Source organism: Hyla sarda, chromosome 8 (genome assembly GCF_029499605.1).
Source record: "Hyla sarda isolate aHylSar1 chromosome 8, aHylSar1.hap1, whole genome shotgun sequence".
Classification (NCBI taxonomy): Eukaryota; Metazoa; Chordata; class Amphibia; order Anura; family Hylidae; genus Hyla; species Hyla sarda.
This window is the reverse complement of record NC_079196.1, coordinates 227,608,571-227,625,330: the sequence shown is the minus strand read 5'-3', so window position 1 is coordinate 227,625,330 and position 16,760 is coordinate 227,608,571. Positions and strand designations below refer to the sequence as shown.

General features: G+C 42.5%; 1 protein-coding gene across 1 annotated transcript in view; it reads right to left on the bottom strand.

Moving 5' to 3' along the window:
- Positions 1–9,020: 9,020 nt before the first annotated feature.
- The window catches only part of FBXL19 (F-box and leucine rich repeat protein 19), a 36,284-nt gene continuing 28,544 nt past the window's right edge, over positions 9,021–16,760 (bottom strand). The window contains exons 10-11 of the mRNA XM_056534777.1: positions 10,594–10,809; positions 9,021–10,511 (exon numbers count right to left, since the gene is read on the bottom strand). Coding sequence (XP_056390752.1) covers positions 10,321–10,511; positions 10,594–10,809 — 407 coding nt within the window. The 3' untranslated portion in view covers positions 9,021–10,320. The remainder of the gene's footprint in view (positions 10,512–10,593; positions 10,810–16,760) is intronic.

Here is a 16,760-nt window from a genome sequence, read left to right as displayed (position 1 = left end):
GAGATCAGTGTGTGCAGTGTTATAGGTCCCTATGGGATAACAATGATCAGTGTAAGAGATCAATGTGTGCAGTGTTATAGTCTCCTATGGGATAACAATGATCAGTGTAAGATATCAGTGTGTGCAGTGTTATAGGTCCCTATGGGATAACAATGATCAGTATAAGAGATCAGTGTGTGCAGTGTTATAGGTCCCTATGGGATAACAATGATCAGTGTAAGAGATCAGTGTGTGCAGTGTTATAGGTCCCTATGGGATAACAATGATCAGTGTAAGAGATCAGTGTGTGCAGTGTTATAGGTCCCTATGGGATAACAATGATCAGTGTAAGAGATCAGTGTGTGCAGTGTTATAGTCTCCTATGGGATAACAATGATCAGTGTAAGATATCAGTGTGTGCAGTGTTATAGGTCCCTATGGGATAACAATGATCAGTATAAGAGATCAGTGTGTGCAGTGTTATAGGTCCCTATGGGATAACAATGATCAGTGTAAGAGATCAGTGTGTGCAGTGTTATAGGTCCCTATGGGATAACAATGATCAGTGTAAGAGATCAGTGTGTGCAGTGTTATAGTCTCCTATGGGATAACAATGATCAGTGTAAGATATCAGTGTGTGCAGTGTTATAGGTCCCTATGGGATAACAATGATCAGTGTAAGATATCAGTGTGTGCAGTGTTATAGGTCCCTATGGGATAACAATGATCAGTATAAGAGATCAGTGTGTGCAGTGTTATAGGTCCCTATGGGATAACAATGATCAGTGTAAGATATCAGTGTGTGCAGTGTTATAGGTCCCTATGGGATAACAATGATCAGTATAAGAGATCAGTGTGTGCAGTGTTATAGGTCCCTATGGAATAACAATGATCAGTATAAGAGATCAGTGTGTGCAGTGTTATAGGTCCCTATGGGACCTATAACACTGCAAAGAAAAAGTGGGGAAAAAAAGTGAATAAAGATCATTTAACTCCTTCCCTATTAAAAGTTTGAATTACCCCCCTTTTCCAATAAAAAAAATAACACAGTGTAAATAACAATAAAAATAAACATATGTGGTATCACCGCGTGCGGAAATGTCCGAATTATAAAAATATATCATTAATTAAACCGCTCGGTCAATGGCGTGCGCGCAAAAAAATTCCAAAGTCCAAAATAGTGCATTTTTGGTCACTTTTTATATAATTTAAAAATAAATAAAAAGCGATCAATAATCCTATTAATGCAAAAATGGTACCGTTAAAAACTTCAGATCACGGCGCAAAAAATGAGCCCTCATACCGCCCCATACACAGAAAAATAAAAAAGTTATAGGGGTCAGAAAATGACAATTTTAAACGTATTAATTTTCCTGCATGTAGTTATGATTTTTTCCAGAAGTCCGACAAAATCCAACTTATATAAGTAGGGTATCATTTTAACCGTATGGACCTACAGAATAAAGAGAAGGTGTCATTTTTACCGAAAAATGTACTACGTAGAAACGGAAGCCCCCAAAAGTTACAAAACGGCGTTTTTTTTTCAAATTTGTCGCATAATGATTTTTTTCTTCCATTTCACCATAGATTTTTGGGCAAAATGACTGACGTCATTACAAAGTAGAATTGTTGGCGCAAAAAATAAGCCATAATATGGATTTTTAGGTGCAAAATTGAAAGAGTTATGATTTTTTAAAGGCAAGGAGGAAAAAACGAAAATGCAAAAACGGAAAACCCCCCGGTCCTTAAGGGGTTAAAACTAATAAAATACATAAAATGAAAAAACGTTAAAATTTTTCGCTAAGTGTCCACAGAGTCCGTAGAAATAATGCAGGTAGATAATGTGAATAAATATCTCAGTTGCGGCAATAAATCCAGATGATTTAAGTTCAATTATGGTGTCTGTAGATATTGTCTCTAACGGATACAGCGATCCTTCCAGTACTTATTAGCTGCTGAATACTACAGAGGAAATTCTTTTCTTTTTGGAACACAGAGCTCTCTGCTGACATCATGACCACAGTGATCTCTGCTGACATCTCTGTCCATTCTAAGAACTGTCCAGAGTAGGAGAAAATCCCCATAGCAAACATATGCTGCTCTGGACAGTTCCTAAAATGGACAGAGATGTCAGCAGAGAGCACTGTGCTCATGATGTCAGCAGAGAGCACTGTGTTCCAAAAATAAAATAATTTCCTCTGTAGTATTCAGCAGCTAATAAGTACTGGAAGGATAAAGATTTTTTTTTTTATAGAAGTAATTTACAAATCTGTTTAACTTTCTGGCACCAGTTGATTTAAAAATAAATAAAGAAATAAAAGTTTTCCACTGGAGTACCCCCTTTAAACATCTCGCTGTTACGCTGAGCGCTCCGGGTCCCTGCTCCTCCCCGGAGCGCTCGCGGCGTTCTCCTCTCTGTAGCGCCCCGGTCAGACCCGCTGACCGGGAGCGCTGCACTGACACTGCCGGCGGGGATGCGATTCGCATCCCAAGCCACTTACCCGTCCCGGTCCCCGGCTGTCACGTTCTGGCGCGCGCGGCTCCGCTCTCTAGGGCGCTCGAGCCAGCTCTCTAAGATTTAAAGGGCCAGTGCACCAGTGATTGGTGCCTGGCCCAATTAGCCTAATTAGCCTCCACCTGCTCCCTGGCTATATCACATCACTTCCCCTGAACTCCCTTGCCGGATCTTGTTGCCTTGTGCCAGTGAAAGCGTTTAGTGTTGTCCAAAGCCTGTGTTACCTGAACTCCTGCTATCACCATTGACTACGAACCATTGCCGCCTGCCCCGACCTTCTGCTACGTCTGACCTTGCCTCTGCCTAGTCCTTCTGTCCCACGCCTTCTCAGCAGTCAGAGAGGTTGAGCCGTTGCCGGTGGATACGACCTGGTTGCTACTGCCGCAGCAAGACCATCCCGCTTTGCGGCGGGCTCTGGTGAATACCAATAGCAACTTAGAACTGGTCCACCGACACGGTCCACGTCAATCCCTCGCTGACACAGAGGATCCACCTCCAGCTTGCCGAATCATAACACTCGCCTGGTTCGCCAAAATATAAGAATGTCTGCACCCTATAACTGGCTCAGATTCTAAGTTTAAAGGGGCACTCCGCTGCTCAGCGTTTGGAACAAAACTGTTCCGAACTCTGGAGCCGGGAGCTTGTGATGTCATAGCCCCGCCCCCTTAATGCAAGTCTATGGGAGGGGGTGTGACGGAGTTTACTCTTTACTTTGGCTTTCGTGTTCTCCTGTATCCTTGACCATGGTTAATTGTGTCTCTCTGAATGTTAAGGGCCTCAACTCCCCCCTAAAAGATGCCTTTTGCAACGGGAGTTGATAACGCAGAGGGCTGATATAGTCTTTCTTCAGGAGACCCATTTTGACCACTCTGGCTCCTTTCAGTTCCTACATCATCTCTATCCGCTTGCTTTCTCGGCCTCCTCAGGGAGGAAAACGGCGGGGATAGCAATCCTTATATCAAGATCCTGTCCTCTCCAGGTCTCTTCTTCCTTCCTTGATCCTCACGGGCGATTTGTAGTGGTGAAGGTTTCTTTGGATGGGAAGCCGCTTCTTTTGTGTAACATATATGCCCCTAATGTGACTCAGATACCCTTTTTGCGTCGGGTCCTCGCGCGGCTCCACAAATACGTTGGTCTGGCTCCTTGGGGGTGATTTTAACCTTATTTTTTCCTCAACCTGGGATCGCCATTCAGCTCTCTAGGTAATCCTATCCCCCTGCTCAGTTGCACCTCGCTACCTTATTCCGACGGACCATACGTTCCTCGTCCCTATATGACTTGTGGCGGATTAATCACCCCACTGATAGATCATTTTCATTTTGCTCCCACCCTCATAAACTGCATACACGAATAGACCACTATTTTGGTAATTTACCCATGATGCGTATGCTCTCCTCTGCTTCCCTAAACCCTATCTCCTGGTCAGACCATGGCCCACTGCTTCTGTCATTTTCTCCTTTCTCTTCCTTCCCTCGGCGCTGTCATTGGCGTCTCAACAATTCTTTGCTTAAGTCTCTGCCCTCCCGGGAGTCGATCCAGGCCTCTATAACTGAATACTTTTCCCTCAACCAGGGGTCGGTCTCTTTGCAGGCAGTCCTCTAGGAGGCTCCCATCTCCCCTCTCTTCCTCTTCCACTTCCACTTCCTCGGATCGGGACACTCTCAATGCCCCGGTTTCGCGGTAAGAGGTGAGGGAAGTGCTCAAATCGTCGCCTTCGGGGTGTTCCCCAGGACCTGATGTGTTCACTTATCTATACTATAAAACTTTCTCTGCCTTGCTTCTTCCTCATCTTGTTCCTCTCTTCAATTATTTTCTGGGGGGAGGGGATCCGGCAGTCTTTTTTGCACTCTTTGCTCACCCTGATTCCCAAACCGGGGAAGGACCCGCATGATTGTTCTAGCTATAGGCGCATTGCTTTGCTCAATACGGATCTAAAGCTTTTTTTATAAAGTCCTGGCGGCCCGCCTTGGTTGCCTCCTCCCATCTCTCATCCATAAAGATCAGGTGGGTTTCATCCCCCGCAGACAGGGGGGGGTGACAACACGAGGCGGGTAGTTAATTTAATTGACCTGGTGAATCGGCAATCCGAACAGTCGTCCTTAGTTTGGACAGTGAAAAGGACTTTGATAGGTTGGGCTGGCCTTTCCTTTTTGCCACTCTTAGAAAAATTGGGATCACGGGTGCCTTCCTTACTGCTCTGCGGGGCCTCTACTCTTCCCCCATGGCCTCTCTCAAGCTTCCTCATACATCTTCTCCGTCTTTCCCTATACATAACGGTACTAGGCAGGGTTGTCCGCTCTCCCCTCTGATCTTTGCTTTATGTATCGAACCTCTGGCTGCCATGATCCTGGGATGTGCGGACATCTCGGGAGTTGCCCTCCATGATCGGGAATTCAAATTCTGCCTCTTCGCTGATGATGTCCTACTCACTCTCACAAAACCTTTTCTCTCTTTACCTAACCTATATAGGGTCTTACGCACTTATTTCTGGCTACAAGGTCAACCTCTCCAAAACTGAAGTCTTGCCTTTGAATCTCCCTCCTCCTCTGTCTGCTCAACTACGGGCTTCTTATTCCTTCCGATGGTCTCCCTCTGCTATTACCTATCTTGGCAGTTAAGATGACTATCCTTCCCAAGATACTCTATTTTTTCGAGACGCTCCCGGTCCGGGTCCTATTGGCTGCCTTAAAGTCTTTTCAATCTGCCATTTTTTGCCTCATTTGTGATGGTAAGGGACATCGGCTCCCGATGTCGGTTATGCTTGCAAGTAGAGTTGGGGGAGGTTTGTCGGAGCCAGATGTCATCAAGTATTATTGGGCTGCTCACTTGCGTCACCTGGCTGCATGCAAGTGGAATTGAAGAAACTGTGGTTGGAGTCGCTCTTCCCCACCTTCTCTCTCAGGCCCCTTGCTAGGTCCTATGGCCTTCTCTCGGTATGTCTGGGTCTACTGCTCTAGTAAGTATCAGCTCTTCTCTCTTGTTTCCCCCCTGCAATCTTTCCTCTATCATCCATCTTTCCCTCCGGGTCTTACTTCTCCTATGGTTAGAGAATGGGGGGGGTAGAGGGCTTTTCTGTTAGGCAGACCTGGTCAATCCCCTCACTCGTATATTGCTGCCTTTTGAGGATTTAGTATCCCGCTTTGGTCTTCCCTCCTCCGAACGGCTTCACTATCTCCGGCTTAGGCATTTTATGATGTCGGAAATGGAGACCCATGTGGTTTCTTTGCCATCGGCTTTTGAATGTCTCTGCCATTCAAAGCCACAGACGAAAGGTCTTCTTTCCGATATTTACTCGATTATTATAGCCCCTCCCGATGGAGATGCCCCAACCCATCGCTACATGAACCCTTGGGTGAAGGTTCTGAATACCACTATCACCCTCCATCAGTGGCAAATTATTTGGGAGAGAGCTTCCCGGGCATCCATTTGTACCGCTTACAAGGAAACACAATATAAGATGTTAATGGGATGGTACCACACCCCTGCATTACTAAATAAGTTAAATCCCAGTATTCCGCTCCAATGTTGGCGGTGTGGGGTTGGGAACGATTTTCCATATATTTTGATCCTGCCCCCTGATTGTTCCCTATTGGGTAATGGTGAGACGCCTGGTGGAGGATGTGGTGGGGACTAGGGTTCCTCTGGACCCCATGATATATCTTGTTCTCTCCTGTAGCTCTCTCCCTAAGAAACCCTTTAAAGGGGTACCCCGGTGCTTAAACATCTTATCCCCTATCCAAAGGAAAGGGGATAAGATGCCTGATCACGGGAGTCCCGCCGCTGGGAACCCCAGGGATCTTGCACGCGGCACCCCGTTTGTAATCAGTCCCCAGAGTGTATTCGTTCCGGGTCTGATTACCGGCGACCACATGGCCTGTGACGTCACGCCTCCGCCCCTCAATGCAAGCCTACAGGAGGGGGCATGACAGCTATCACGCCCCCTCCCGTAGGCTTGAATTGAGGGGTGGAGGCGTGACTTCACACGCCGCCGGCCGTGTGGTCGCTGGTAATCAGACCCGGAGAGAACACGCTCCAGGGGCTGATTACAAACGGGGTCCCGCGAGCAAGATCTCGGAGGTCCACAGCGGCGGGACTCCCGCGATCAGGCATCTTATGATGTCTAAGCACCAGAGAACCCCTTTAAACTCTTCATGCACATAGCCCTGGCGGCAAAAACCCTGATTGCTAAACATTGGAAATCTCCCTTGCCTCCATCGGAAATTGATCTGGTGGCCAGAATTCGGGAGATTCGTTCGAGTCCCTCACCGCTTCCCTTAACACTCAGCCTCTCTTCCTCTCTGTATGGGAACCTTGGGATAGGTTTCTAGACCATCAGCCTCCTTAGCTGGCTTTCTCTTTTTCATCTTCCCCTTTCCCCTCCTCGCCATCTGTCTTGTGTCCCCTTTTTTTGGTTAGTGTCTGTATGTCCATCCTTGTCTAGTTGTCCTTGGTAACATGGATAGATCCGACAGTGGGCCTCATGGAGAGTTCCAGGAGTTAGTTAACTCTTTTTAGAGATACATTTATTGATTGAGTTATCTTGTGTATGACTTGACATTGTGATGTTATGAGCCTTTTCTCAGTGTTGCTTGTATTTGTACTTATGAAAAAATTTAAAACTTCAATAAAAATCTACAGTTGAAAAAAAACAAAAAGGATTGTTGTCTCTGCTTTTCCCAGGTTACAATTCGGTCAGAGACAATACATCACTGGTCAGGTGTTGAAATGGAGCGTGTCTGTGCTTCAATAGGTAGAGCGTCCGCTGTGTGGAAGGGAGATCATTCTCCACAGGGCTGCAGGGAACTGTAGTTTCATGCACAGCACGCATGGGAGAAAGCCTAGCTGTGCTGCAATGGGTGGGGTGGTTGATGTGTGGGAGGGAAAAAAGTGACCTCACACTTATAAACAAGGGATCTTGGGACTTGTAGTTTCAGGGAGGGCATTCCAAAAGGAAATAGCCATTTCACAATAGAAAGCACCAACCTTATGGTGGACTTCCAACAGTTTAGCACCAAGACCAGCCCAGATCCTTCCTAAGCCTGTCCATTACTGTCTGGCAGGTAATTATTTAAAGTAACCTTAAAGTAGATAACCCCTTTAAATCCATGTGGATAACACAATTCTGGGACAATAATCTCCACCATGATGTCCTTTTCGACGCTTATCTAAAAAATGTCTCTTCTGAGTCACCAAGGCTTGAAAATTAAAGAGTACCTGTCACCAAAGAAAAATTTTCATATAGTGTTCCTTGGGAAATTAGCAGACACTTTCCCATTCACTTGCTTTTAAAATAATCAACATAAATATGTTTAAAATGTAATAGAGAAAACGGTCACTAGGTGGCTCTGTTCTGTTCCCTGCTGCAATTAATATAGCGAGTTTGGTCTCCTTCCTAGCCTGGCAGGAGACCAAACTCGGGAAGTGTTTCTCTGCACTGAGCTTGATTGACAGCTGCAAAGAGGCTCGCTAAAACATGCACAAAGCCTCACTGAAACATGCACCGAGCCTGTGGTCTTCTATTCATCATAGCACTGTAACAGTGTGAGGGCGGAAGTGGTCCCTCAGCAGGCTTCAGTGATGTCATTCCTGCTGGGAAATGCCCACTTTCTTTTTAGAGCTCTGAATTTATTTACTTTTAAGAGTGAGAGGGGTGTTAGGTGTAGTTATGGAGCATAGCCTGAGGTAGTTTAGAAAAGTTTATTTGGTGACAGGTACTTTTAAGTTAACTTCTTCCATTCGTATTTAAAATGTTTGCTTGTTACTTTATGTACATGTGGCTATGCTAACACCCCATTACACAATAAAAAAAAAAAAAAGCACTCCAGACCCTGACCAGATTACCTGATATGATGGGTGATGTAAGACCCCATTGCGGTTCCCATAGTTGTAATGATAGTTATGCTATTCTTATTGAAATGTCTTTTATAACATGGCAGACTTTTTTTGAGAAGCTTGCTCCTTTTAGGTAAAAACAATGGTAATTTGACAAAATTTGACAATAGCCCTGTCCGGCTGCAGCATCATCTTTGTCCCAGCTGAAGCACAGGCAGGGAGAAAGTCCTGGACTAGCACTCTTCTGTTCTCACTCCTGTCCTCTCAGACAGCAGCATGAAAACTGAGAGGAGGGTGTTGCAAAGCAGCCCACAGTGATTGGATGAAGAGACCCAGCACAGCAGACTCAGCGAGGAAGTGAGGACACGCCCCCTCCAAAGCACCGAATGACAAAGAAACAGATAGAAGGTAATTGTGAAAGAAATATAAGTGCTAGACACAAATATTATATATACACATGACCAGCATTATGTACTTCGTCAAATGTAATAAATATATTTTTTTATATGACAGTACTCTTCAATTCTTTGAACAAGTTCAAGAGGGGCCTGAATGCCTTTACTCCCCCCCGCCCCCCCCCCCCCTCTGGTAAAACCTGTACGTTCTCATGCACACAGTTTATTGTTCCGCTCCTTACGTTTCGTGCTTCACTAAACAAGAAAGACGAATCAGACAGAATGTATACAAAAAAAAACACTTTATATAAAATAAAAAGAACAAAAATAACAGAGCAGAATTGTAGAAACCGCAACAACCGGCGGCGAGATGGAGGAGGGGAGAAGAGTGATATGTGCCGGTAACCTGCCACCCGCAGAAATAGACGAGTCTTCTCTCCGCTCCCCAATACATAGCTGCACAGCGACGCTCTTCAAAGCCTTTACCCACCCCAGAATACAGCCAAAGGCGTTAATCAATACCAGCCGAATACTTTCAAGTGGTACTCCCCTGGCCAGCGCTTGGAAGTAAATGTTCCGAATGCTGTTTTCGTGCTGCGTGAGTCAGCCATGCCCCCTCGTGACATTACGACCACGCCCCCTCAATGTAAGTCTATGGGAGGGGGCTTGACGGTACTCTTGCATTGAGGGGGTGTGGCAGTGATGTCACAAGGGGGCGAGGCCGACCCGTCAGCAGGAAAACAGCGTTCGGAACATTTACTTCCGAGCGCTGGCCAGGGGAGTACCACTTTAACATGCCGATATAACGAAGATTCATCTCCCCCACCGTTGTGTAATACTCAGTGTCACCATTTTCGGGAACACTCGCCCCTTTTTTTTGTTTTTTAACCCTGAGAAAAAGGCTACAGTTCTCGGCAGCCTCTTAAGCAGGACGGGGGGTTGAGAGAGACGTTCCGCACCCTGAAAGCCCTGCAGTTCTCTGCCCCGTGTCCCCAGAAGCTTGTCCCGGTCCGTTATATGACATTCATTGCCCGTCTACCACCTAGGGCGTTATTCAGTCCACGATCCCTTTCTCTTGTCCTGCAGAGACGTACCCACATCCCAAACCATGACCCGCCCCACCCGTCGTCCCCGCAAAGTATAAACTACCTCCCGCCCCCTTCTCCTTGGAGTGAGCCGTGACCGTGCCCTTCATGCCTTGCGACCCATGTTGGAGGGGTGGAGAGGAGAATGGAAGGATTGTACAGGTCAATGACACCCGTGATGGGCTGGAGAGAGAGGTTCTGTAGTACGTTACCTGTCGGTACCTTACGTTACACCCCCACAGTGTCCATACCCCCAAGTTCTCAGGCTGAGCTAGTAGGAAGTTCCGTTTTTTTCCCTGCCAATAACCATTTTTAACACCAGATACGACCGCAGCTTTTCGCCGCCCCCTACTGGCATCACAATATAGTTAATAGTTGGGAAGGTTCAGTGCAACCTCCTTTCCAAAATCCAGGTGGAAAAAACCCATCTGGACCGGTAAAGGAGGCAGATACAGTAGAAAAGCCCCTTGCCCGGGGGCAATAGTGCTCTGACGGGAGCCATAAATGTCTGCCGCTAGCTCTCGCGGCTCAGGACGTGCTCCTCCGCACACACGAAAGGTTTTCCCTCCGATTCTGAAGGTGGATCTTGGAGCAGACGCTGAAAGCCTTCGTTGGTGAGGAGGCGGCAGGAACGCAGATCGACCTGTCGTAGGTGGGGGCAGCGCTTGAAGAAGGCCAGAGATTGGTCCGTCAGTCGGTTACACCCTGGAGGAGACAACAAGGACAGAGTCAATAGGATGGTCTATCAGGGGTCGGGGGGGCCGTATAGGAGGCGCGGAGGAGGTACCTGCGAGGTTGAGGTGAGTGAGGCTGTCCCTTAGTGGGGAGGTGGCTGCGGTCAGGATGTGGACCCCATGATCGGTCAGGTGGATGCAGTGACTTAGATCCAGGCTGTGAAGACGAGGAGTGTATCGAAGCAGCAGGCGCAGGGCGGAGTCGCCCATCTCAAGACCGCACAGACGCAGCTCTGACAGAGAAGGAAGGCGCCCCCGGAGGTCAGATCCTGAAATACACAGAAGCAATGCTAATGAATTAGACCAGAAGATAGAGGAAATATGGCTAAAAAAATTGGGACAAGGACGTACACAGATATCGGGAGTTACATAATTATATCATCCACTCCTCTTATAACGCTCCAGTACTGATATAACCTCTATATATTACATCATATGTGACTGATATCATCCTCTTATAACGCTCCAGTACTGATATAACCTCTATATATTACATCATATGTGACTGATATCATCCTCTTATAACGCTCCAGTACTGATATAACCTCTATATATTACATCATATGTGATGATATCATCCTCTTATAACGCTCCAGTACTGATATAACCTCTATATATTACATCATATGTGATGATATAATCCTCTTATAACGCTCCAGTACTGATATAATCTCTATATATTACATCATATGTGATGATATCAGCCGCTCCTCTTATAACGCTCCAGTACTGATATAACCTCTATATATTACATCATATGTGATGATATCAGCCGCTCCTCTTATAACGCTCCAGTACTGATATAATCTCTATATATTACATCATATGTGATGATATCAGCCGCTCCTCTTATAACGCTCCAGTACTGATATAATCTCTATATATTACATCATATGTGACTGATATCATCCTCTTATAACGCTCCAGTCCTGATATAACCTCTATATATTACATCATATGTGATGATATAATCCTCTTATAACGCTCCAGTACTGATATAATCTCTATATATATTACATCATATGTGACTGATATCATCCGCTCCTCTTATAACGCTCCAGTACTGATATAATCTCTATATATTACATCATATGTGATGATATCAGCAGCTCCTCTTATAACGCTCCAGTACTGATATAATCTCTATATATTACATCATATGTGACTGATATCAGCCGCTCCTCTTATAACGCTCCAGTACTGATATAATCTCTATATTACATGTGATGATATCAGCCGCTCCTCTTATAACGCTCCAGTACTGATATAATCTCTATATATTACATCATATGTGATATCAGCCGCTCCTCTTATAACGCTCCAGTACTGATATAACCTCTATATATATATATTACATCATATGTGATATCAGCCGCTCCTCTTATAACGCTCCAGTACTGATATAACCTCTATATATATATATATATATATATATATATATATATATATATATTACATCATATGTGATGATATCAGCCGCTCCTCTTATAACGCTCCAGTACTGATATAATCTCTATATATTACATCATATGTGACTGATATCATCCGCTCCTCTTATAACGCTCCAGTACTGATATAATCTCTATATATTACATCATATGTGACTGATATCAGCCGCTCCTCTTATAACGCTCCAGTACTGATATAACCTCTATATATTACATCATATGTGATGATATCAGCCGCTCCTCTTATAACGCTCCAGTACTGATATAACCTCTATATATTACATCATATGTGATATCATCCGCTCCTCTTATAACGCTCCAGTACTGATATAACCTCTATATATTACATCATATGTGACTGATATCATCCTCTTATAACGCTCCAGTACTGATATAATCTCTATATATTACATCATATGTGATATCAGCCGCTCCTCTTATAACGCTCCAGTACTGATATAATCTCTATATATTACATCATATGTGATGATATCAGCCGCTCCTCTTATAACGCTCCAGTACTGATATAATCTCTATATATTACATCATATGTGATGATATCAGCCGCTCCTCTTATAACGCTCCAGTACTGATATAACCTCTATATATTACATCATATGTGACTGATATCAGCCGCTCCTCTTATAACGCTCCAGTACTGATATAACCTCTATATATTACATCATATGTGACTGATATCAGCCGCTCCTCTTATAACGCTCCAGTACTGATATAACCTCTATATATTACATCATATGTGATGATATCAGCCGCTCCTCTTATAACGCTCCAGTACTGAAATAATCTCTATATATTACATCATGTGACTGATATCATCCTCATATAACGCTCCAGTACTGATATAATCTCTATATATTACATCATATGTGACTGATATCCTCTTAGAACGCTCCAGTACTGATATAACTTCTATATATTACATCATATGACTGATATCATCCTCTTATAACGCTCCAGTACTGATATAACCTCTATATATTACATCATATGTGATGATATCAGCCGCTCCTCTTATAACGCTCCAGTACTGATATAACCTCTATATATTACATCATATGTGATATCATCCGCTCCTCTTATAACGCTCCAGTACTGATATAATCTCTATATATTACATCATATGTGATGATATCAGCCGCTCCTCTTATAACGCTCCAGTACTGATATAATCTCTATATATTACATCATATGTGATGATATCAGCCGCTCCTCTTATAACGCTCCAGTACTGATATAATCTCTATATATTACATCATATGTGACTGATATCAGCCGCTCCTCTTATAACGCTCCAGTACTGATATAACCTCTATATATTACATCATATGTGACTGATATCATCCTCTTATAACGCTCCAGTACTGATATAACCTCTATATATTACATATGTGACTGATATCATCCGCTCCTCTTATAACGCTCCAGTACTGATATAACCTCTATATATTACATCATATGTGACTGATATCAGCCGCTCCTCTTATAACGCTCCAGTACTGATATAACCTCTATATATTACATCATATGTGACTGATATCAGCCGCTCCTCTTATAACGCTCCAGTACTGATATAATCTCTATATATTACATCATATGTGATATCAGCCGCTCCTCTTATAACGCTCCAGTACTGATATAATCTCTATATATTACATCATATGTGATATCAGCTGCTCCTCTTATAACGCTCCAGTACTGATATAACCTCTATATATTACATCATATGTGATGATATCAGCCGCTCCTCTTATAACGCTCCAGTACTGATATAACCTCTATATATTACATCATATGTGATGATATCAGCCGCTCCTCTTATAACGCTCCAGTACTGATATAACCTCTATATATTACATCATATGTGATGATATCATCCTCTTATAACGCTCCAGTACTGATATAACCTCTATATATTACATCATATGTGACTGATATCAGCCGCTCCTCTTATAACGCTCCAGTACTGATATAACCTCTATATATTACATCATATGTGACTGATATCATCCTCTTATAACGCTCCAGTACTGATATAATCTCTATATATTACATCATATGTGACTGATATCAGCCGCTCCTCTTATAACGCTCCAGTACTGATATAACCTCTATATATTACATCATATGTGACTGATATCAGCCGCTCCTCTTATAACGCTCCAGTACTGAAATAATCTCTATATATTACATCATGTGACTGATATCCTCTTAGAACGCTCCAGTACTGATATAACTTCTATATATTACATCATATGTGACTGATGATATCCTCTTATAACGCTCCAGTACTGATATAACCTCTATATATTACATCATATGTGACTGATATCATCCTCTTAGAACGCTCCAGTACTGATATAACCTCTATATATATTACATCATATGTGACTGATATCCTCTTATAACGCTCCAGTACTGATATAACCTCTATATATATATATATTACATCATATGTGACTGATATCATCCTCTTATAACGCTCCAGTACTGATATAATCTCTATATATTACATCATATGTGACTGATATCAGCCGCTCCTCTTATAACGCTCCAGTACTGATATAACCTCTATATATTACATCATATGTGACTGATATCAGCCTCTTATAACGCTCCAGTACTGATATAATCTCTATATATTACATCATATGTGACTGATATCAGCCGCTCCTCTTATAACGCTCCAGTACTGATATAATCTCTATATATTACATCATATGTGATGATATCAGCCGCTCCTCTTATAACGCTCCAGTACTGATATAATCTCTATATATTACATCATATGTGATGATATCAGCCGCTCCTCTTATAACGCTCCAGTACTGATATAACCTCTATATATTACATCATATGTGACTGATATCAGCCGCTCCTCTTATAACGCTCCAGTACTGATATAACCTCTATATATTACATCATATGTGACTGATATCCTCTTATAACGCTCCAGTACTGATATAATCTCTATATATTACATCATATGTGATGATATCAGCCACTCCTCTTATAACGCTCCAGTACTGATATAATCTCTATATATTACATCATATGTGATATCAGCCGCTCCTCTTATAACGCTCCAGTACTGATATAACCTCTATATATTACATCATATGTGACTGATATCATCCTCTTATAACGCTCCAGTACTGATATAATCTCTATATATTACATCATATGTGATGATATCAGCCGCTCCTCTTATAACGCTCCAGTACTGATATAACCTCTATATATTACATCATATGTGACTGATATCAGCCGCTCCTCTTATAACGCTCCAGTACTGATATAACCTCTATATATTACATCATATGTGATGATATCAGCCGCTCCTCTTATAACGCTCCAGTACTGAAATAATCTCTATATATTACATCATGTGACTGATATCATCCTCATATAACGCTCCAGTACTGATATAATCTCTATATATTACATCATATGTGACTGATATCCTCTTAGAACGCTCCAGTACTGATATAACTTCTATATATTACATCATATGTGACTGATGATATCCTCTTATAACGCTCCAGTACTGATATAACCTCTATATATTACATCATATGTGACTGATATCATCCTCTTAGAACGCTCCAGTACTGATATAACCTCTATATATATTACATCATATGTGACTGATATCCTCTTATAACGCTCCAGTACTGATATAACCTCTATATATATATATATATTACATCATATGTGACTGATATCATCCTCTTATAACGCTCCAGTACTGATATAATCTCTATATATTACATCATATGTGACTGATATCAGCCGCTCCTCTTATAACGCTCCAGTACTGATATAACCTCTATATATATTACATATGTGACTGATATCAGCCTCTTATAACGCTCCAGTACTGATATAATCTCTATATATTACATCATATGTGACTGATATCATCCTCTTATAACGCTCCAGTACTGATATAATCTCTATATATTACATCATATGTGCCTGATATCAGCCGCTCCTCTTATAACACTCCAGTACTGATATAACCTCTATATATTACATCATATGTGACTGATATCAGCCTCTTATAACGCTCCAGTACTGATATAATCTCTATTTATTACATCATATGTGACTGATATCAGCCGCTCCTCTTATAACGCTCCAGTACTGATATATAATCTCTATATATTACATCATATGTGATGATATCAGCCGCTCCTCTTATAACGCTCCAGTACTGATATAATCTCTATATATTACATCATATGTGATGATATCAGCCGCTCCTCTTATAACGCTCCAGTACTGATATAATCTCTATATATTACATCATATGTGATGATATCAGCCGCTCCTCTTATAACGCTCCAGTACTGATATAACCTCTATATATTACATCATATGTGACTGATATCAGCCGCTCCTCTTATAACGCTCCAGTACTAATATAACCTCTATATATTACATCATATGTGACTGATATCCTCTTATAACGCTCCAGTACTGATATAATCTCTATATATTACATCATATGTGATATCAGCCGCTCCTCTTATAACGCTCCAGTACTGATATAACCTCTATATATTACATCATGTGACTGATATCATCCTCTTATAACGCTCCAGTACTGATATAATCTCTATATATTACACCATATGTGACTGATATCATCCTCTTATAACGCTCCAGTACTGATATAACTTAAGACTTTCGAATAAACACTCAGCGTCCTGATACAGAACAGTTATGATCATAGTTCTGAGCCCTAAACT